The sequence below is a fragment of the Ailuropoda melanoleuca genome, chromosome 15, assembly GCF_002007445.2.
Source record: "Ailuropoda melanoleuca isolate Jingjing chromosome 15, ASM200744v2, whole genome shotgun sequence".
In the NCBI taxonomy this organism is placed as follows: domain Eukaryota; kingdom Metazoa; phylum Chordata; class Mammalia; order Carnivora; family Ursidae; genus Ailuropoda; species Ailuropoda melanoleuca.
Genome location: NC_048232.1, coordinates 40,791,226 through 40,814,654, shown reverse-complemented (window position 1 = coordinate 40,814,654; position 23,429 = coordinate 40,791,226). Strand labels below are relative to the sequence as shown.

The 23,429-nt window shown below is 36.0% G+C and overlaps 1 protein-coding gene across 3 annotated transcripts in view; it reads right to left on the bottom strand.

The window, feature by feature from the left end:
* MSRB3 (methionine sulfoxide reductase B3) overlaps positions 1–23,429 on the bottom strand; it is a 176,128-nt gene that overhangs the window by 118,874 nt on the left and 33,825 nt on the right. For all 3 annotated transcript variants that reach the window (XM_019800509.2, XM_011225976.3, XM_011225977.3), the window contains 2 exons: positions 9,766–9,874; positions 8,061–8,138 (listed from right to left, as the gene is read on the bottom strand). In XM_019800509.2, the coding sequence (XP_019656068.2) occupies positions 8,061–8,138; positions 9,766–9,874 (187 nt within the window). The remainder of the gene's footprint in view (positions 1–8,060; positions 8,139–9,765; positions 9,875–23,429) is intronic.

Here is a 23,429-nt window from a genome sequence, read left to right as displayed (position 1 = left end):
GTCCATGTATAAGACACAGTGAAGACATGAATCTGAATGAAAATTTATGCGAGTCTCATTGAATAAGTGACCACATTTTGAAAGAATTACTCATTTACAGGAAAAGTAGCTTTGTGGCTTGCCTCAGAAGGACTTGCTACAACTTGCACGTTATTTTTCGTAAGATGTCCTTCAGGAGTTTCTAAGTCTGTGAACTGTAATAATAAATATTCACTTAATATTCTGATTCATATTTATACAAACAAGATAAATTCACATGAATTATAGTTAAAACTTTGCCTATTATATTTCCCAGTTGAATCTAACTATCCATTCTAATTCACTAAGAAGGATCTAAGCTGTTTCTGTCTGCATTTGGAAAATTAACTCAAGAACCAGGAGTGTGATTTAGGTAACAAAGGCCAAGAGTGCCCTGCCCCCCCTTTTCCTCACACAAATACAGATACGCACACAAATCACTTTCAGCTATCCAGGGATTTTATGTGTAGGCGCTGCTTCAGTTCTTCTGTGTGTCAGAAAAGGGAGTTATGATACCTCTGCATATATTGTAAAACTTTGAATCATGCCTTGCTATTGTTTTCTGGCTTCTAAAATGGTGTTGTTCTTTCCTTTACTTTATGCTATGCTTTAATGCTAGTTATGCTTTTCTTTCTTTCCTTTTTTTTTTTTTTTTCCCCTGGTGGTCTAATGAGCCAGGCACTAGCCATGTTTTTTGCTCCCTCTTTTTGCCAGTAGTTCCAGGAAGTATTCTTCTTTCAATCTAACTGTGGGCTTGCCCTGAGCTTTCAGATGAAATGTGGACAGAAGAGTAACTCCCTCTGTTACAGATGCCTTTCCTGTAAAACACCGTATGTGGGGACAAGACAGGAAGGGCCAATGGGATGAGAGAAGTCAATTTCATATTCTCTTCAAAATAATGCAGGGGTTATTCAGATATAACACCAGTTTAAGCCACTACTCAGAAATCTAGTTCCTTTCAGAGTAGTTTTCATTGTACTGGAAAGTTTACTTCTTTTAAGGATTTAGAGAGGCGCCTAGGTGGCACAGCGGTTAAGCGTCTGCCTTCAGCTCAGGGCGTGATCCCAGCGTTATGGGATCGAGCCCCACATCAGGCTCCACCGCTATGAGCCTGCTTCTTCCTCTCCCACTCCCCCTGCTTGTGTTCCCTCTCTCGCTGGCTGTCACTATCTCTGTCAAATAAATAAATAAAATCTTTAAAAAAAAAAAAGGATTTAGAATGAAGTGAAGGGCAATTCAGATCTTCCAAATGCAAGTTAAATGCACTTTGTTACAGGTTAAGAAACATTTGCTGGAATCATGAGCAATTTCCAGCTGGAGTTCCATAAAAAGAAAGCTTGAAGTGAAGTTCATATTACTCTTCCTGGTAGAATTCCATAGTGATTGGAATGGCTTATGAATAAATATTATATGGATAGCATTTTAAAGGGTTGAGAAAATGGGATTTGAATAAAGAGTAAGAATGGAAAACTCCCTTCCCCTCTCTTTTACATCTTCTCCACTCACAACAACAAAACAACAACAACACACACACAGTTGCATGCAGGGCGCACTCAGAACATAGCACCAGAAGGGGAAAAGTTTATCTTGAAAGTCTCCTTTAATGGTCAGTGGAATGGCGTACATGGAGTAGCATAGTTGAGTGAATTGTGTGTGGCACTAAACTGGAATTTCTGCAGTGAAAGGGCTTGTGTTCTTAAAGAGTTGAAAAACGGCTTAAATTTTCTAGTAGCCTAGAATAAAATTGCACGGGAGGCTCGTGTGAAATGTAGCATGTGTGAATGGTTTTGCAGCAGAGTTCCATTTGAAATGTAGCAACACAGCTGGAGCAGTGACTCATCGTACTGATATCTACTGTTAACAGACGGACTCTCTCTAATAAAGCCTGTACTTTCTCACATTATAAGGAGTTGCTTAGGCTGTTGTGATAGTAGGATATGTTCCCAAAACTTGGTCAGGCCACTCGAATTTAACATTTGTTGAATATCTGCCATATACTAGGCCTTTTCCTGCATTTAGTTCTTATACCTGTTTGGTTTTATTTTGTCCCTTTCAGAGGTGGTGAGTCTGGGGTTGTACATCTGGGCTAATATTCCGTTGGTTTCCACCAGTTGCCTGTTCTGTTTGATGATAATGAAGACAAGAAGAAATGTCAAGATAGAAGGAAAAGATATTTAAGATAGCTCATGTCAGTTAGCCTCAGTCTCATCTGAAATATACAGAGAGAATTCAGAAAAAGTGAAAATTTGGAACACTTGAGAAAATGTAATGAGGGTGAAATGTAATATGTAATGAGGGTGAAATGTAATAAAGTGAAAATAAAATGACCTTCCAGTTTCAGTAACTAGAATCCTGCCTGTGAGGAATCCGGCTGCTGCCCTACCTCGCAGATGCTGAAGAGCCTCATGGCTTCCTGGGTGTCTACATCTTCCTGTCAGGATTCCAAAGGACTTCCCTAAGGATAACCCATCTGAAGCTGAGACCTTACCGATGACCTGTCACGGCAGAGCTCTTTACCTTTGGTTAAGCACCCCCTAGGTTGGAACGGTCTTCAATTTTCAACTTACCTACTACAACATAGAACAGTTTTTTCAAGGAATTGAGGTGTGTGTGTGTGTGTCTGTGTGTCTGTGTGTGTGTGTTCCAGTTATGCTGGGAAAATAACCAGACCAGAGTGATCCAAATAAAATATGAAATTAATTAAAATTTTATTTTCCTATAATTCTTTACCTTTCTTCTTGTCTAAAAGTTCAAGTGTTACTATTCTAAATCTACTTGTATACTGGGTATGATCTCAAAATACTCACCCTCTCTCAGTTTCTTTCATCTGTAAAATGTATTGTTGTGAAGATTAGAAAACTTAATTTATATTAAGCACTTACAACCATGCCTGGCATATGGTAAGTGCTATGTAAATGTTAGCTCTTGTTTTATTATTATTATTATCATTACCATTCATGACCCTGTATAAAATGAGCTTTTAATTCAGTGAGAGGCCTGATAAATTAATGCATACAGCATAAAAACTATCCTATGTGGTTCTTCCAAGTCTTAAACAAAATTATTAGGAGTTGACCACACATGGAAAATGTCGAGGTTTATCAGCTAACAAGGAAAAAAAGTTCCCACTGAAGCTGTCACCCTTATTCCCTCCTCTTTTCACTTCCAGAAATCTATCTTGTGGGGCTCCTGGGTGGCTCAGTCAGTTAAGCATCTGACTTCGACTCAGGTCATGATCCCAAGGTCCTGGGATTGAGGCCCAGTAGGGAGTATGCTTCTCCCTCTCCTACTCCCCCTGTTTGCACACACTCTCTCTCTCTCTTTCTGACAAATAAATAAAATAAAATCTTTTAAAAAAAGAAGAAGAAATCTATTTTGTGCACTGTTATGGCTTACTTCCCATTTTCATCATGCTATTGACTTATTCAAAATTTCTCCATAATCTATCCCACAAAGCTCAGACATGAATCTGATCAACAAACAAATATTTAGCGTATTTTTTGTTTTTTTTTTTTTTTGAGAGAGAGAGAGAAATGACACAAGGGCAGGGGGAGGGGCAGAAGGAAGGGAGAGAGAATCTTAAGCAGGCTCCATGCTCAGCATGGATCTCACGACCCTGAGATCATGACCTGAGCCAAAATCAAGAGTCGGATTCTTAGCCGACTGAGTCACCCAGGTGCCCCACCACATGAAAGCATTTCTAACAGGCACATCTAAATAGACACTAGCATTATTTTTCCATATTTTCTAAGTGTTTATTCTGTTTTTCTTATCACTGCAACAAAAAAAACTATAAGTACTTTAAGGGGGAAAAATAGTTCATAAATTTATTTTATTTGTGCCACAACACCTGGCAAAGTGTCAGCAAAAGCAAAATATAAGTGGTCAAAAATCCATTCTGAATTACATTATTTTGCCAAAGCCTTCTCTCGTTTATCTAATGTGCAATAAATTCATTTTATGAAATTTTATAAGTTCAAATGACCAGAGGAGAGAACATTCTTACCTCTGTCAGCTAATTTACTAACTGAAACTCAGTAGTACCATATGAGAAATAAACTAGGTTGACAGAATTTGTGAATGTGAAGAAAATGTGAACCATGGAATAAATTACACATTGGGTTTATAAGCAGTCTGTGAATAAGGTTCTTGTACTTGGTAAGCAGTAAGAAAGCAGTATATTGTTGAAAGGGAATGTATTCAGGGTAGAGCACAAGTTTGCAAATGAAATGAGAATAATTGAATGGCCTTTTTTGTAAGGAAATATTATATATATAGGTATCAGTCAAGTGACAGAAGAGGATTATACACATACGTGAATGCACGCACACACACTGAGTATTGGTAACAGAAAGAGCAGTTGGGAAAACCACCTTTTCATACTTACTGCTAATGATTAGGCGTTTTCAAGTTCAGCATTTCTTTCTTCATCTTATTTCTTATCTGTTTCCCTCCCACTATTATTTCTCATACTGTTTACTCTATGTAGTCTTTTCCGCCTAATTTTCTTCCCTTATTCCCTGCTTTCAAACACACAAAAGCCCCTCACACTTTCTCACTCACACTCACACACAGAGTTCAATTGTTCCCTGCCCTTTGTGTTCAAAGTGTGAAACCAACTACCTCCAGAAGGTAGCAGCTCATAGTGGACGCCATTAACTCAACAAGCGAGAGGCTTTCAAACTTTTGCTCGTAAAACCTAAAAGAATTTTGTAGGAAAAAAATATATATATACTCTGGGCTTTTTATCAATTTACTGCCTCTCTCTCCTCTACCCTTGTCTGCTCTGTTAAAATGCAGCTGGGGCCTCTAAATACTTTTTTCCTTTGTCAGCTAACATGATATTAAACTTTGTCAGTAGAGGGCAAGGGAGGATAACTGCAGAAGAAAAAGGTGTCCCCTTCCTGGTTGCAGTACGCTTCCTCAACAGGCTCCTGGGGGCGTGCAGCGTCTCCGGCAGCTGGCTTTTGCAGTGCACGTACTTCTCTCCCTCTAGGCCCTTGCTAGGGAGACAGCCTCTCCGCTGCCAGGCTGCCGCAGGAAGAATGGCGTCTCGAGCACCGGCCTTTGCAGCGCACACCACCTCCCCGGTGACAGGCTCCCGCGGCACCACCAGCCTCTCCGGTGCCAGGTCGGCCTTCAGTGCCAGGAATCAGCAGCACCTGGCAGGAAGCGGCGCCCCCGGCTTCCCATCCCCCCAACTCCGGTTCTTTTGTAGTGGAATGCCTAGCGAGACACCTCCCTCTAAACGGCTTTCCCCAGCACGGCAGAGGGTAGATTTCCAGCAAATTCCAGAAGGTGGATTTCCAGAAAGTTGCACAGTCATGACACCGCAGTGACTTCTCTGCTGTTTAGTGAGGGGCAGCCACGCCCTGAGACCCAGATCTCAGCCCCTGGGAGAGGAAGGTGGGGGGAGGGGCCCTCAGGGGGAGCTTTTCTCTGGGCTCTACCTCAGCCCTAGGGGTCACGATTGCTTCTTATATTTGCTACTTCTGTATTCTTTAGAATTTCTATTTTCTCCCTTCTAGCCAATCCCTCATTACCACAATCCTCTGTTTAGGGTCGTAATTCTTTAAATTATATTTCCTGTTCAAATTACTGTGTGGTTTCTGTATCCAGATTGTGTGCTGACTGATACATACTCCATTATATATTTTAAAGTAACCGCTAAAATTTCTTATCAAAATTTAAATAATTGAAAAAAATAATTGAATTTTTGGGTGTTCTGTAAATAGATTACATGCTTAAAATACATTTTTGTCAAAACCTTAGAGTTATATATTTAGGTCATTTAATGAATGGAGAAGTCCACCATATAACCTCATTTGCAAGAGCAGTCCTGTCTGTCATATCTATCAATCAAATGAAACTGTCAAAAAAAAAAAAAGACTTTCATTTTTAAAATTTAAGTAAATATGTGGATACATATCTTCATGACAACCGTCTCGCTTAAGGAGACCCGTAGAAAATGGAGAGACAATAGACAACAGATGGAGAGATAGATAAGCAGACAGCAGGCAGGCAGACTGAGACTTACCAAGATGAAATACTATTTCAATATTTTTTTGCCAGTCCAATATTTTTCAAATATTTTTTTGGCCTTGCTTTCATGGGTTTCCCCTTCAGAAGTAATGCATTCTTGAACTGTCATTTTGCTTGATGCCTTAGAGATTTTATCCCAGGACGATAAATCATAGTAAGATTTGGGATGAGTGAAAGGTATGACATCTTCTGTAAAGTGGGAAAAGGGATTATGATAGGAGACAGGAAGAGAGAGGTGGCTGACCATAGACTCTCAGACACATCAGTGTCAGAGGAGCATACATACAGAAGGTGAGGACCAGAAAACTGATTCCCTCAAAACTGTCCATGCCCTGTGGCCCCTGGAAAGTCTTGATGGACACCCAAGGTACAATTTCTCCATTGTGAAGACAGCAGCACAGGACCAATGAACTAATGCAATCTACAATAAAGGCTAAAGCCTTTCCCCCACTAAAATTGACAAGAAACCAAGTAAGGAGAGGCATACAATTTAAAAATAGGGGGAAATAGAATAAAAATATTAAACCATATTCCTTAGAAACTTAGAAAATAAAAGCTTTCCGTATAAGAATGCTAAAGGAAATTGACATAGTATCACCTCAAATGTGAAACTCCCTGAATCTCACCAGTACCTATGTTTAAATAAAGGTCTTGCTTTTCAGTATTTGTGACTCCAAAGCTCACATGGGTTAAATCCTTCATTTACAGGGGTTCTGTTTCTTATTTTAAACAGTGAGTTTTTCTTTAGATCCACCACTTTACTGAATCACATGATGGGGAAAGAGATGGAGAATCTTAAACAAAAGGCAAAGGGGATGTGGCCAATTTTTACCATTTGGGATATTAACAAGTTTAACATGGCTCAGCAACTATCTTAAGTGTTATATCAACTATCATGACACAAGCGAAAGGTGTTGAAATATAAGGATGTGTGTTTTCTGAGAGGAAATGGGTGACAATTTGAAGGGCTGGGTTTTTTTAACATGAAGAATAAATACATAAGAATTCAGAACAGATTCTCAACCAACACTAATGTGCAATAAGGTTTATGCAAGTTAAGAAAGGTTTTAAACTTCTAAAAAAATTTCAAGGAAACTACTGTTTCCTGTTATTTCTGGAAAATCTGTAAATGCTAGTGTTTTAAAAGGGAAACATTTATGGAGAGATATTAAGTATGTTTTACATGCTACATGTATCAAATTCTTGTTTGTTCATTTCCCCTTAGAAATTTGTAATTCTACTTTAAATAAATGACATTTACTCTCAATTAAGGTTTCTGTCTTTTCATTCCCCTAAATAAGCATCCCCATGGGAAGTACAGGGCTTCTAGGATTTTTCTACACCTAGATAAATAAATTTGGGTAAAGATTTTCCTTTCTTGAGCAAGATCCATAATCTACACTGTCTGAATTGACTATTTTGGTGAAAAAGTCTACATACTGCTTGTTTTATAGTAAACTTTTGAGATCTTTAAAATAAAGATAATTTGCCTACATACGTATAACTATCGGTTGTAATAGCCACATTACTTTCAGTACAGGCACTGCACTTCATTGCAGAAATATGAATAATCAACTAGGTGGATATTATTCAATCCAAAGGATGCACATGGAGAACTTTTACTATGGCCCAATAAATAAATATAGGGCCATCACTTGATAAAGGAATAGTCAATAAATACATAAACATTTCTATGCCCACCAAAATCTCTCTCATAGCTCTTCTAAGCACTATGGTTAATTACAATGAGCAAGTTAATGTTGGGTATTTCAAAGATCCAAGTAGTGCAAAGCCAGCTAGTCTACCAAACTGGTCATTTATCATGAAAGTCAATAATCACTTTTGTTTTGTGGAGAGAAAATAGAAATAATAGAAATAAGAAAATTTATTAGCATAAAGATTCTTTTTTTAGTAGTATAAAGATTCTAATGTGAATGAGCAATAACAAGTTTGTTGCCATCTGCTATATTTCCACATTCATAGGTTTTTAACACACTTACTTGAACAGTGGAGTTCCACAAACAACACATTTATATATTCCAGGATCTTTGTGATGTGTATATTCTCCTTCAAAGGCACTGATAAACAATAAACAGAGCATTAAAAAAATTAAACAAAGTTAGCATGATTTCTTATAGAACTTATTTGCTTAAAGTATATTTCTCTAATAAATCTTTCAAGGGCTTTTTGTCCTAAAATGAGAACAGACCAAACATATGGAAATCTGAACATTACCAATCTATTTTAAATCTGTATAATAAAATGTGCATTTAACTACTCCAAACTAGGGAAGGTTAAAAAAAAAATTAAGCCATCTAGTTATGTAATGCTTAGAAAAAAATTTTTGCTATTCAAAAAAAAAAAAAAACCCTTGTAATTCAGATTCGCAGGGAAAAAAAAACAAAAACAAACATTACTACATAAGCTTTCTGTCTACTCTACAGTATCCAAGACAGTATACCCAAAAAATGCAGAAGGGTCCAAGACTTCAAGTGGAAGTCTTATTTTTTGGTTCGAAAAGGAATATTGCAGCTTTAAGGGAATATTTTTCTAAGTTAACAATCTTAAAGGCTAGGAGGTCATTCAGCTAATACAAATCAGCTGTGCTAGCCCAACAAAAAGTCTATGTGCTCTGCAGCTTGTTTTTATTATCCTTTCACCCTCTTTATGAGGTCCAATTTTTTTATAAACAGAATTTTTAAGAATGACCTAATCTCTAGTTGTTTGTGTGCATTAAATCATTTGCTAGTCATGTACACAACAGGACGGGTGGAGGTCCTCCTGGGCTGAGGCTGAAGCCCACCACTGGCTCATTGTGTGGTGAGAGTAGACTTTGTCAGAGAGTCAACGTTCGGTAAATTCAGTAAACAGTATATACTGTGACAGGAAGAGAGTTTTGCCCATTAACAAGGCCCCCATGTGTGGTAAAGAGCTCTTTTAGTTCATGAATGAAAACAAGAAGTTACATCATTAATAAATTTGGATCAGAGGTAAGTTACAGCCTTATGCCAGCCTCCATGGTATAAATTAAACAACAAAATGGTTGGACGTTGGCAGGTTACCTTTGAGCTGGAATCAGCTGAGAGAGACTTTATTCACTAAAAACGTCTTGGAAGTGAACAAACTCTTTTTTCAGGACTTAGGGCGAACTTCCAAGGACCAAAGCCATGTGAGGGCAGTTATTGAAAATTTTTGACATTCCAACCACAAATGAGCCAATAAATACTTTCTCCACATGTGCTTCAAAAAGAAATTGGAGTGGGGTAGAAAGGAACTAAATTATGCTACCTTCTTTTTGCAGCCAAAACGTCTATACTTACAATGGCCACCTTCAAAATTTCAGCATCCTGGCACAGTGCCATGTCCCTCATGGTTTTGCTTACTGTGATGTCTTCCCAAAAAATGTACCTAAATCGCTATTACTTCCACACATTTTGTAGTAAACTAAAAACAGGCCCTTAATAAAAGCTTTGTGACTTTACATAAGATAGAGTGTTCATTAAATGGGGGAAAGAATAAATAAAACTTAGTCTTAACCTAAACAATACCATTTTCAACCTTTTCAAGGATACTAATTTGTAGATTGTAGCGAATAAGTGTAGAATTCTTTAAATTAAATGGCAAGAAAAAGGATTCAGAGCCATGAGGGTGGGGGGAGGAGAAGAAAACTAGTTCTTAATGACTTTTTCTTACAGCTCATCTTACCTTTCGGTCCCTTTCTCCTGAGTGACATGGTACTGCAGGGGTGTTAGCCGCTTCCTTAGTTCCTGCTGGGAAAAGACCACCTTACAGTTCTTTTTATCCCTACATGACCCTGGAAAGAGAGAGGATATGGGAGAAGGAGTCTTTTCAGTTTGCATCCTAAATACTTGCTTTGGCTGGCCGCCATAGCCCGGCATCTGCAGTCACTTGTCAACCACTAGACCGGTCCCTAACGCACCAGACAAACATTTCTGAACTGTGGCTGACGATTTCTCTCAGTCTGAAGAGAGTCCTTCTCAAGATTCGGGGGCTTCCACTAGAGCACCGACAAGGTGCTACAGCCAAAGATGTCAACATGGGATGGTAACAACTCACTGAACATTCACAAAGATGGTAGCACATCCTTTATGTCTCCTAACACCAGGAAATCCTTTTTTTCAAAGAAATTCAAAAAGCATAACTCTGTTTATAAACATCTACACTGTATGTGTATAAGATGATGGGCATATTATGCTGAATAATAATTCCCCATTCAATAATTTTGCAACTTAGTAGGATAGCTTGAAACCACCATTCAGTTTCCATTCTGGGCCATTTAAATGGCATCCTATTTTTTTTAAACCCTAAAGATGCATTTTTCCATAACTAGGAATTTGTTGTTCTCTGTGATTCTGTCAGACACTTCACTAGTTTCTGCAGAGTCCTTAGAAACAGAGTCCTGTATCTCACAATGTTAAACAGGCAGCAAGAAAGCTTTAATAGACTCCAGAAGAAGGCATTTACACTAATGTAGATTCAATAAGTTCCAGAGAAAAGGTGAGAAAAACAGGGAGGGGGGAAGACAAAGAGAAAAAAATGAAGTGAATGTGATTTTACTTAGAGACCTACAGTCTTCTTTTTGCAAAGTATATCTAGGAAGACTTCACTGATTAAGTGTATTTGAATGGTGAAATAATTTTAATGTGATTGTAATAACAATGGCAGCTTTTATTTCAACCTATACAGACTGCAGTAAAATGTTCAGACAACACCTATTTATATGTGGTATTTTATTTTACCTACACAAATGACTGAAAAGAAATATAACTCCGAGACAGGGCAACCCTTACTCACTGTAATAAAATTGCTTTTTTTTTTTCCCCGTCCATCACAGTGGGAAAGGAGCCTACAGTTGGCCCTATGTGCAAAAATCTCTAACAACGTTTTGAAATTACTAAAAGAAAGCTTGCTTCGTTCCCTGAGTACTAAACTCAACTTCCTCTGAAATGAAAAGAACTCTGATTAAAATAGAAATGCTCTCTATGTCTTTTACTGTTAAGTCACCTGATGTCATAGTATGTGAGGTCACCGAAATGAAACCAGGAGAAAACTGACTAACCGGTTCCCCTGATTGTGGGATTGAAGAAGCATATCAGCTTCCAGAATCAGGGCCACCAAGATAGAGCGGCTGATTCTCCATGAGAAAATACAGAGGCAGGAAGATAACTAACCAGAGCCAAACAGAAAGTCGCACCTTGGCGTAGGCCTGTGGGTTGTGAAACAGCGCCTCTCCTGACCTTCCACAGAGCAGGCTGGCCTTGCTTGGGCCTAGAAAGATCCACAGGAACAGCTGGCATATCACTGATGGCTTGTTGGTCTCTCATCTCGGTGGAACCCATATTACCCATATTCATAGGCTTTATCCAATCGGTGGAACCCATATTACCCATATTCATAGGCTTTATCCAAACACCTACTACTTACACTTTTAATCTTTTCTGAGGGGCAGATGAGAAATGTTTGTCCTGTCAGAGCAAGCCTCTCCAGAGCCTGAATGCAGAACTGCTCTTTGTTACCTCTCAGTTGACTGTCATAACCGAGTTTCTGCTCCATTCACTCCAGACTTCTTAAAAGTTATCTTTCTGTTTTTATTTCTCTATTAGTTGGAAGGGTTGTATCTCTGCTGATTTTGTCCAAGAAGATTCATTAATTGCAAATTTAATGTGACAAAATCTGGGTTAAACGTATTCTTTTCCATGGCACGGATAATTAAAATCTGTACAATTAGAATTAAATGATTCTGTCCAAAATATTTTTGTTAATATACGTTCATTCATACAAAAAGACCAATTGTGTTCCCAAAATCGAGAGAACTAAGCTACCCATCTGTATGTCATTTAGCACAAGAGAAGCAACTGCAGGTTTAAATTACACGGTATTGGGTTGCAATTTCCTAACATTGGATGCTTTTCTGCTTTTTTACCTTGAGTCATTTACTAAGGAGTGTTCATAAAAAGTAGCTTAAAGCACAGATGCTTGCAAATCGTTTAGGCAAAGATGTTTCTCTCTTTTTCATTCTCCCTCCCTCAAAAATCTCTCTTTTCTGAAGAAAGAGAATAAAATTGTTGGTCAGTATTGACGAACCACGTTAAGTATTTGTACAGAGAGAAAAGGAAAAATTGAGAACATCTGATTGAAGTAAATACAACAAACATAAAAGCTTTCCTGGTGAATGAAGGGTATTGAGGAGACTTTATTTCATAGATTAGAAATTACTTTTGATCTAAACATTCTTAAAAACAGACTGTTTTTCCACTACGAACCATCTCATTAACTGTGCTACAGAGACCTCGTTTTCATGGCAAGCTTTGAAAGAGTGCTGTGCTCTTTTGTCAGACTCTGTCTTATCTGGGAGGGGGATAAAGATTTCAGTCCAGCTTTCTTTGTTTGTCTTTCAAGAACCACTAAAGCAGTATTCACACAAATTTTGTAGGAATGTGCCCTATGTCACAGCCTACAAATTATTTGGTTTTGGTGCACTTAAAGGTCATCTTCCAAATTAGCAAAATTTTCCTATATCCTGGCTTTTCAACCTTAAATATAAATATTGTTTCCTAACTGTAAGTGAGGTTTTTTTTTCTTTCTTTAAGAAATGCTAGTGCTTAAAGTTGTCGAACTTTGTACATTTTTATTCTTCGGTCGTACCATGTTCTCAAAATTATTAGGCTTTTAAAGTGTACCTAATAGCAAAAGGAAGTCTATGTAGACTAGAAACAGCTATTGTGATTTTATATTAAACAACCCAGTGAGCAGTTAGTCAGATTTTAATAAATTTCTTGCCACATAGTTTAATAATATACTTCCTGGACAATTGAAAGCCTCTTCTAGCATCATAACCCCAAACTGACATATATAAACACAGAAAGGCTTCTCTTTTGTCTCTGATTTCCGTTCTCCCTCTCAGACTCACTTTTCTAAAGTTATATGGTGCCACTGCTAATTTTGAAGAAATCACTTCATTTTGAAATTCTAGAATAATTCATTGGATGGTTTCCCTTCACTATCTTCACTTAGGAACTATAATTTTCTTATTACACAGGGTAATTTAACATTAGTATTATACGACATCTGTTCAATGACCTCTAAATTGGCTTAGAAGTATGTTAGGGGAAGATTTTTTTCCCTTTATTTAAATGTTTAATGGAGTGCTTCAAAGGCACAAGTGAGTGTGTGTGTATATGTGCAACACAAAGTATGTTTGAGGGAGTGACACTGCCACCTTGGTAAGTCATCGTAACACCAGGCCCTACAGAGTAACTTTGGTATAGATAAGATCCATCTTGAACCCCATCCAAGAGTATTTATTTACTGAAATATGCCCAAAGTCTCTTTTTATATTGACGCTTGCTCTATTGAGGCTTGCTGCCTCAAAGCCAGTATTATCTTGAAGCTCCAATGGAAAGCTCTTGCTCTAAGTAGAAACAGACTTAACAGCAAGAGTTCATGTTCTGGCTCTGCCTGCTTCCCAGTCATGTGACCTTAGGTAAGTCAGCCTCTCTGACCATGTACTGACACCCTCACAGGTCTGCTCTAAGGATCACAGCAATGATCTAAGTGATCTAAGCCAACACTGTCTGAATAAATGCAACATCACATTATCATTCTGATTACGGTAAATTCTGAAGTTAAAAATGTATTTTCAAAGGTAGCCAGGTTGAGCATTTCAGGGTGCTGCAGTATTTTATTGGTAATTATTTTTCAATAATAATTCCCTTAGGACAGTATTTTTCTCACAAATTATCTTTTAAAATTATTAAAATAAGAATTACGAGAAAAGAAAACTAAAATTTGAGTATTTACTATATGCCAGGCACATTTCTAGGCATTTTTACATAACCACATTTAATGTTCTCAATAATTCTAGGAGGTAGACAACATGCCCATTCTACAGATACAGAAACTGAGGCTCAGAGATGTTGTAAAATAACTTACTAAGGACAAACAGTAAATACATACATTAACTCAAACCCAACGCTATCTGACTGTAAAGCCCATAGTCATTATATATTCTGTGAGGACAAATTATGCTACAGCTTTCTTCTTTCTTCTTAAATTATGTAATTATTTTTAGCTCAAGAACTATGTCTAACAACTTAAGATAATAAAGGAGAAGAGTAATAATCGCCACAGTACATCCAGAAAAATAAATACATTTGTCTGCTGGCCAATGTCTGTTTTCCCTGTGTTCATTCCTTCAACAGAGGGTCAGCGACAAGGTTCAAATGGGATTCTCACAAAGTCTATAAAACGTTGAAAGGCTTTTTAACTTCCTGTTAAGAAGTAAATCAGATGTTACCTAAGTCTTAGAATACTTTTAAGTCATAAATCTTACATTTCATTGTGAAAAAGCAAAACAAAACAAGATCTAAAGATCCCATAACTTTAGTTTTGGTTCTAGGATCAGAAAAAAAATGAAACTATTAAATATTTTCCCAAGATACTAAATAAATAAAAGATGACAAGACCATCTTGTTTTGCTTTGAGTTTAGTGGGCTTAAACAGTAAAATTCATGTTGAAATAGCTTGCTACTATATTTCAAAGTGGTATACTTGAATTTTCATTACCACTTTGAATTTTCAGTTGGTTATTAGTCTGTCATATTGGAAAGCTGAACACTTTCCAGATATGATAGTGTTAGAAATTTCTAAATAAGTGGGCATTTGTAAAAGCCAAATCTAGTCCATTTTTAGAATAGCATGTAAAATGTATTCCATGAACCATTTTTTTTCATATATGTTTGTTTGTTTTGCATTCCAGTAATTCAATAAAGGCTTGGGGGAAAAAAAATGCCAAGCACGAGGAAGAAAAGCTTTCATGCCTATAGAAGCATACCCAATTCTGATTTTTCCCTCAGAGTAGACCTACATAAGAAAAACATTCCCAAGATTAACATGCAATCTAAGATGTCATGACACTTTTGCCTCAATATTGTGGCTTCCGTGAAAATAGGGTTGCAGGGCTTACTTACAGGAACACTGATCCAACTTTTTTTTCTTACTGTTTTCTAATGGCAACAAAAGTGTTGTTTACAGAGTGCCAGGTACTGTGCTAAGTAAAATAGATTCATTCATTCCTTCAATAATTACTGATCACCTACTATATGCTGGCATTATTCTAAGTACTTAGGATATACCAGTGAACAAAATAAAGATCCTGCTTTCATTGAGCTCCCAGGAAACCGGGGCGGGGGGGCGGGGGAGAGAAAAAACAATGAAAATAAATAAGTAAATTAGATAGCCTCTTAGAAGGCGGTAAGTACATAGGAAAGAAGAAGGTAAAACTGAGCAGAGCAAAGAAGATGGGAAGGCTAGAAGTTAAGGGCTGTAACCTTAAACATGTGGTCAAGATAGGGCTCACTGAGAAGACGACGTTGGAGTAAAGCTCTGTAGGAAGAGAGGGAGTAGGCTGTACGGATATCCAAAAGAGGTGCTTTCTAAACACACAGAGGACATGGCCAATGCAAGAGATGAGTACACTGAGTTCATGCTCCAGTGGTAGAGACAGAGACAAGGAACTGAAACACACGTGCCAAAACCTGAACGCGAATGGGGCAGAAAACCACCATTTAAACATGCAAAGAATAGGTTTTTAAACCAGGAAATTTACAATTGCATATCTTAGTACAGACATTGTCTGGCATTAGTTTTTAACTCCCAAGAGAAATGTTAGGGAATATCCTTTTAGCAAAGTGCTATCCTCAAAATAGCTCTCAGAGAGTATCTGACTGGCTGAACTTTGAACCCAGAATCAGAGTGCAGTCTCTGTTAACTTGCTCTGTGTAATTAATGCCATCCCTTTCAGACTATAGATTATCATTCCCAACCTGGAGTCATGTGTAAGAGGATACTCAATAGATGTTTTTCAGTGATAAATTTTTGATGGACCCAGAGAGCAAAATCCTTTGGCCAAATGATGTTGCTACCCTTCTGGAACAATCCAGTCACTCTTCCCTTCACAGTGTTCTTGTAGGTGATGTCAGGGAATATTCATAACCAAAGAAAGTTTAAAATTTGTACCTCAACCTGGTTTCCATGTTTTAAAAACATTCTTAATTTTTACATTTAGGTTCAGTTTAATTTCATTCATCCTCCAAGTCCTAAATATAACACAAAGAAAATAAAACTCCAGGTCTTAGGGAGTCAGAAAGCGAGACAACTGTTTCTTCCTAAAGATTGTTTTTTCTTTTCTATATGTGAGAAAAATCATCTTTGTCATAGTAATTATCACATTGAATGCCTTCTGTTTTTCAATTCACATAAGACAGTTCTACAGATCAGTTTCAGTTATATTCTATTGATGCATGCACAGAGTTCTAATTAACATCAATGGACATTATAACCATGCCAAGGCAACATACCATTTTAAACTTTTTGAATTAAACAAGACCATGTGTTTTAGTGGAGCATAGTTGAATAATAAAATTGGTCTCTGGTTCCCATACTGAAGGTTTGAACAGATAAACTGAGAAAATACTTTCAAGCAATTTTTCCTTCCATGTCTGCATACCCGAATAAATTCATCCCTACTCTGATAACTCTTTTCTTTTGTATACCCTTAGTACTAGTACATTTACTCTGCAAGGTAGTATTTACACGGGCTAAAATAGCATTTTGCAATTATTCTCAAATGTCTTCAGTTGTTTCCACATTATTTTCCCAGGTTATAAATTCTTCGACAATATAAACTGTTGAGCCTCATATTAATTCATATTATCTACAACTACTTATTAAACATCTACAGTGAATCAAGAACTATGATGAACTCTGGAAAGTTAAAAACGAAAAAGTCAAGGTTCCTATCCTAGGGGAGCAAAAATTCTAGCAGGAAAGATATTTTAAAAAAAAGAAAAAAAGCAATCAATACAATGTGCAGTCACATAGTAAAAGCATATGCAAAATTTTGTGTATAGAACGTTAACAAAGAAAACATTAACATTCTCAAACTTTGCCCATTCTAGATTGACTAGGTCCAATTGTAACTGGGATATGGAAAACTCACATAATTTGTAGAACAGTATCTATAGGCTCAGAGGGCTACAGAAGATTCAAATATGGAAGGTAACTCCATCTAGACAAGCTGAGATTTAGTATGACCAAATGTGTACAATGTCAAGACAGTAAGTATCCAGTGATTAAGGGAATGCAAAGGGTCTTTCATGTAAGTAACTTACCAAAGCAAAAACAACCAGGATAAAGTGGTGGATTGAGACTTGGAAGAGGAGAAATTGTGGAGCTGAGAAATAAGGCAGTTTTAATATTAACAGGAATGTGTGCAAGCATTTTCTCACTGAAGTCAGTAGGATTACATTTATTTCCCACAACATCTGAGGCCTACTAATATGGTTTAAAATTCTAGCCTTTAATAGTAAGTTCTTTTAAGTAGGAAGGCATGACTTTCTTGATAGGAGACATGGAGAGGTTTACCGCTATGTGCATCCTGGTGAAACATTCACCTGAATGACTCTGTAAGATAGAAACCACATTTTGCATTTCTATCTTTTACTTGTGTGTCACAAATTTTTAATTGTTGAAGTCATGTGTAGCAATACTTTTATCAACATTCTTTAAGTATCTAAAAGAACTGGAGTACTTTATCAGCTCTTCAGAATGTAATGCAAATACCAAGAGCAATGATTTTTACATTAATGTAGACCATAAAGCCTAAGTTTAGGGAAATATTTAAAACATGTCTTGATGCAAACAGCATTTTCTTGCTTGCAAAGCATATGAGTAAAAAGACAATTTTTAAAGGCACTGCCATCATCAACAATAGTGGAAGAGAAAGTCACTTAACTTCAAGTCTATCTGATTGCATGTGAAATGTCTGACAAAGTTAGAGTTCCCTGTTTTTAATTTTTTTTTTTTCTAGTATGGGTCTTCACTAGAACATCATGGCCCATACAGGGGAAAAAAAAAAATTAAAAACAGACAGGCTCATTTCCATTCTACATTTCACATGCAATCAAAAAGACTTACAAGAAATAGCTCGCTCTCCCATCCTGCCTCACCCCCTTGGGAGCACGGACTAAAGGGAGGATGAGGGATAACCATCCACAAAAAGGAAGTATAGGATCCCTCACTTAGGGATGCAGAATTTTGTTTAAATCTAACATTAAGAATACTTCAGTAGAAAGAAAATCAATTTTATGTTGTCTAAGAGCTCAGCTTTGTAAATTTCCAAAATTACATTATCTCCCAAATCAAATTTAAAATCTAAATTAATTCTATAACAATGGGCAGAAAACAAGTCTGCAATTGCCACTCAATGAATAACTAAATTTGAGTCCATATGTTCCAGAAAAATCCGAAAGATTCTGGAGGAAAAAAAGTAAAAATTTTTACATTTTTCTTTATCACCCAGACAACTAAAGAAGGCATAAGGCTTCTCTTGAATTATCCACTATCTCCTTGAAAGACAGGGTACATACATAGGTTGGTTATTCTTTGCACTCCCAGCATCTAGCAATGTGCCCGGGCAAGAATAAGTACTAAGTAAGTATATGTTGTATTTAAATATTTATTCAACTCTCCATTTTAATTATTTGTATTTAAATTTTCTTCCAAAAAGATGTTTCCTAAATGGTGGCTTTGGCTATGTCTTGGAATTAAATTTAAAAACTGCAACACTAAGGGCACCTGGCTGGCTCAGTTGGTAGAGCGGGTGACTCTTGATCTCGGGGCTGTAAGTTCAAACCCCACATTGGGAGTAGAGATTACTTAAAAAAAAAAATGCAACATTAGTATTTTAAATCGGTGAAATTTAAAAAAAGAATTATTGTTGATAGATTAATTTTTTTTCTTTTATTATTACTCTGCACCCTTTATTACCTCTCTTGAGTTCCACATTCAAATCTTCTATTATAGGCTAATATGCCATTAAGTTTCTGGATTTAAGACTAAGAGATTACCTAATCCAGCATTCCCCAAAATGTAATCTGTAAAACACCAGCTCTAAAAGAAAAAATGCTAATAGGTTGTTCTTGCAGGGGGACGGCGGGGGGCGGGTAGAGGGCTGGTGAGAATAAGTTTCTATGGTCAAACCGTATTGGAAAAATCAAGGTTACATGGGTTTTTTAATGATCTTCTCAGAGATTTTCTTAATATTGATGTGCATTACTAAATATGTGGTATTGTGACACACCATTATTTTATGCTCCACTAGAAAAGTAAAGAGTTGCCAATGACACAGTATTTTCTCACACAATGGTTTAAACCGCATCCTGATAATCGATGATAAAATGTAAAAACAGAATCTATAAAAGATAGCAGTATGCAGTTTCTCAATTTGACAATGGGATCAGTTTTACTGGGTATTAATTAGTGTCCCTCAGGTTATAATTTGGGAAATGAGGAACTTCTAGTCCTCATGAGGAAGCTCTCATGAGGAAACCAAGGTCTAACAAAGTTGACATGGTCACACACCTGGTTAATGAGAGCCAGGCTCTCTTGTCTGCCGCGTTCCTACTTTAATTTATTCATTCATTACATTTCTTTCTTGAACTCATGCTTTGTTGTGCTTTAACATGCCCATCTTTTACTAACCCATGTGCTCACAGTCCATTCCCACCCCCATGCCGCCATCCCCCACCCCTACCACTTCCTGCTAATTACATCTACACATTCCTTCAATATCCTTCGGAAGAACTGACATTGCTTCAGATCCTATTCCAAGAAGCCAGTCTGCCATTCTGTGCAGAAAGAAGCACAGTGCTTCTCACTTCTTTTACTCCCTCCCACCGTAGAAAAGCAAAGGAGGAAGTGTTTATGTAGAATCATAAAACCATCAAGTATGTAACTTCCTTCATCCTATAGATAACAAAAACCTGGACCCAAAGTGGTCATCTTTCTCACCAGAATATACATTCCTTAAAAACAGAGGTCACATTACTTACAATGTGGCATTATTTTGATACATAAGAGGATGCTACTTATTTACACCCATTCATTCATGCCACAAATATTTATTGAACACCTATTACGTGACAGACACAATTCTAGTGGCTGAGATGTAGTAGTGAACTAGAGGCAAAAAAAATCTCTACCAAAACTTACTTTGCAGGAACCAAGGATTTTCCTACATTAGAAATAGATTTTGGCCAATCAAACCCATCACTTTCCCAGACATATTTAATGTCCCACCCCCTCCTTTTTTAATTTTTCCAGCTTATTCCCCATTACAGTCAGGGATTAAAGTGGCACAGAATAAATCTCTGGGAAATATGAGATAATTTTAATACGTGAGGGTTATGTCTAATTGTGAAAGATTTGACAAGATTGATATGTCATTCTCAGTTTACAGATGAAGAACAGGAATAAAAGGCATAAAACATTCATGTGGCCAGAAAGCAAGTCAGTAGTAGAAACAAGCTAGTAAATACAGACTAAGCTTCCAATCTGTTTCTTCATCAATACCAGTAATAGGATAGTAAGCTCTGAAACTTAGTGTTATCTAAAATTTGAACAAAAACTATTAAAATATTAATCAAAATGGAATATAATATAAATAGCTGTCTCATTCTGTGAGACAAAATGCACTTGTACAACAAAACAAAATCTATAGCTATGGAATTTTGGATTTTCTTTGCTTACTTAAAATTCAAATAATCTAATGATTTAAATTAGCACTCCATTTTTTCCTTGCAATTATATGGCTGAATATAATATATTTAGTGTTGAAGGAAATGCTTACCATAGTAGTTAAATAAATTTAAATTCTATAAACGTATAGCTCTTACAAATCATCTAAATAACTGATATCTTTGTCATTCCCAGGTATATTTTTTTTATAACATACATTTTAAGTGGCTAATACAAGTGCAAATACACTAATGTAAAGAAAGAAAAGAAAAAATTAGGGAATTGAAATAAATGGAAATTTTAATTTTTTAAATAAATGGTTGATTTTAAATGCAAAGGCACAGAAAATAATTAGAAATAATTTGCCATTGCATCTCAGTAAAATCTTTTTTAAAGCATTTTAAATTGAAATGTATCTAGCAAAAGCAGCCATGAGAAATTCAACCTCTAAATAAAATGTTCAGGATGAAGTTATAAACTGGAAAAGACTGACAATGGCAATTCATCAAGTATCTAGTCCCAATATTAGTGAGTCTTTGTGAACTGCCATATAGGCCTCATTTCTTCTTAAACATGTTTGTAGAGAGCAAAATTTGGCTCAGGCTTGTTTGAATAAATCCTTCTATATGATCTGATAGGTAGTATTCTTGTGAACATGTTTAGATAGATAAACATCTAATAACTCAACTTATAAGATTCCCCAAAAGTCTATATGGTCTAGATAATCTAACCCTGCAGAATTATCATTTGTTTTCAGAATTCATAATACATTTTATATTCTTTACAGTCACTGTTAATTAGTTGACCAGTGAATTTCTCAAACTAAAATTTGTTTTATCTTTTGTTCATGCCCATTTTTATCTCTGTTGCTACTAGATGTTGCTACATATTTTATAATTATTAATGTATATATGAAAAATTTATTCCGTATTTAATTAAAAATTAACAAAATCCACATTTAACAAACCATATGCCCAACACCTTATTCATACAGATGTATTATTCTATAATAATTTAGCCTTGTGCACAAATAATTTTTAAAACTGATATGGTATTTATATGTAGTACAGCAAGTTTTCAACATCAACATTAGAACTTTATTATATTATAGAGCTACCAAAACATTTTGTTTTAGAAAAAATATAGCTGCATCAGAGTACTCATTACTCAACATTTTAAATATAATTTTTCTTAGTTTCCAAAAATATTTTAATTCATGCTTAACAATCAACATGTTAAACTAATAACATTTTTAAGATTCTATAAAAATTTAAAACATAGCAAAACAAAATGTATAATTTTCTTTCATTCTTGGGTGGTCTGCTGAAGAAAATGTAGTTGCATATAATGCTATAAATTACTGTTAAATCAGCTATTTGGATTTAAGATAAGTTAATTTATGAAAACTTGTTTTAGTTTATAGAAAGTCTATACATGAAAGACAATTTCGATGAGATGTCCAAGCATAAGGGACTTGGAATCCTATTGAAAATGGAAAAAGGTTTTGCACTCTACAAATATTGTTTGAACATAATATAAGCAGAAAAACTTGTGGTTTGGAAATCCATATGTTCTTAACTGGATATTCTTTACATACTTTTGTTTAAGTTCTCACAATGCACCTATGTGCTAATGGTATCAGAACACGTGCATGCTGTGAAAGAATGTAAATCTAGTGCCATCTACCGGAAAAAGCGGGTACAATTCAATCAATTAATTGCAAATTATTTTGTGAATTATGTGAGTTGAAATTTGTATGTATTTTTTTTAAATATTATGTTTCTTTAAAAAAAATCTCCCCCAAAGCATTTTTAATATAATCAAAGAAGTTAGGTAAGATGAGCCTGTAAGACAGTGGTGAAACTGAACAATGGCAGACATTAATCTAAACACGTGGGAGAGAACTCCATTGGTGGTTATCAATAACGAAATCAGATATACTATGTTCTAATCAGTTTTTATGTTGGTATCATGTATATTGTTTAGAACACAGATTCTAACAAAAGAAACCTATCTGACAAAAAAATGAAATTACGTGAAAAATTGTGTGTAGGCTCACAGGTGTACTTTCTGAGGGAGGAGAGTCATAACTTTTATTAAAGAGTCATGGAGGTGATTCATCTTTTCATAACCCTAAAACGTTAAAAAAAATAAAACTGGCATGGAAAGCCAATCTATGCAGTAGATGAACAGCAAGCACACTGATGACTTAAATTATTTTTTTTTAAAGGTAAATAAATATAACATCAGATGCTATTAATGAACTGTCGCCAGCTAACTTGGATAGTAGTTATTCTTACTTATGGATGTTGCTTTGGTGCATGTCTGTTGTAGTTCCTCTTTACAAATGGAAAATTTAAAGCATAACAAAAAACATTAACTCGTTCCAGAGAAAAGTGATCAAAAGAGCCAGAATTCTTAATTCTCATAATAAGCATAATATGTACTTATTCCCTTCCTCAAACAGTTTATCTACCACTAAAACTCAAACTGTTTGAGAGAAAAAGTAAAAAGCTAGTCTGGATAATACACAATGAATCCATGTTACAACTTTTTTGCTCTTTGTTTAGTTACAATGTTTTTTTTACCTACGATATCAACTGTATTGTATTAAATGCAACAAAGTGAGAAAAGAGAAAAGAAATTGTTTCTCATAATATATTCAAAAGGCAACCAAACTATGAACTTCACTTTTAATCTTCCCATGTAAAAGAGTCTCAAATAAATGTGTGCTCTCTGTTATAGCTATCACTTCACCTACATGTAAACTT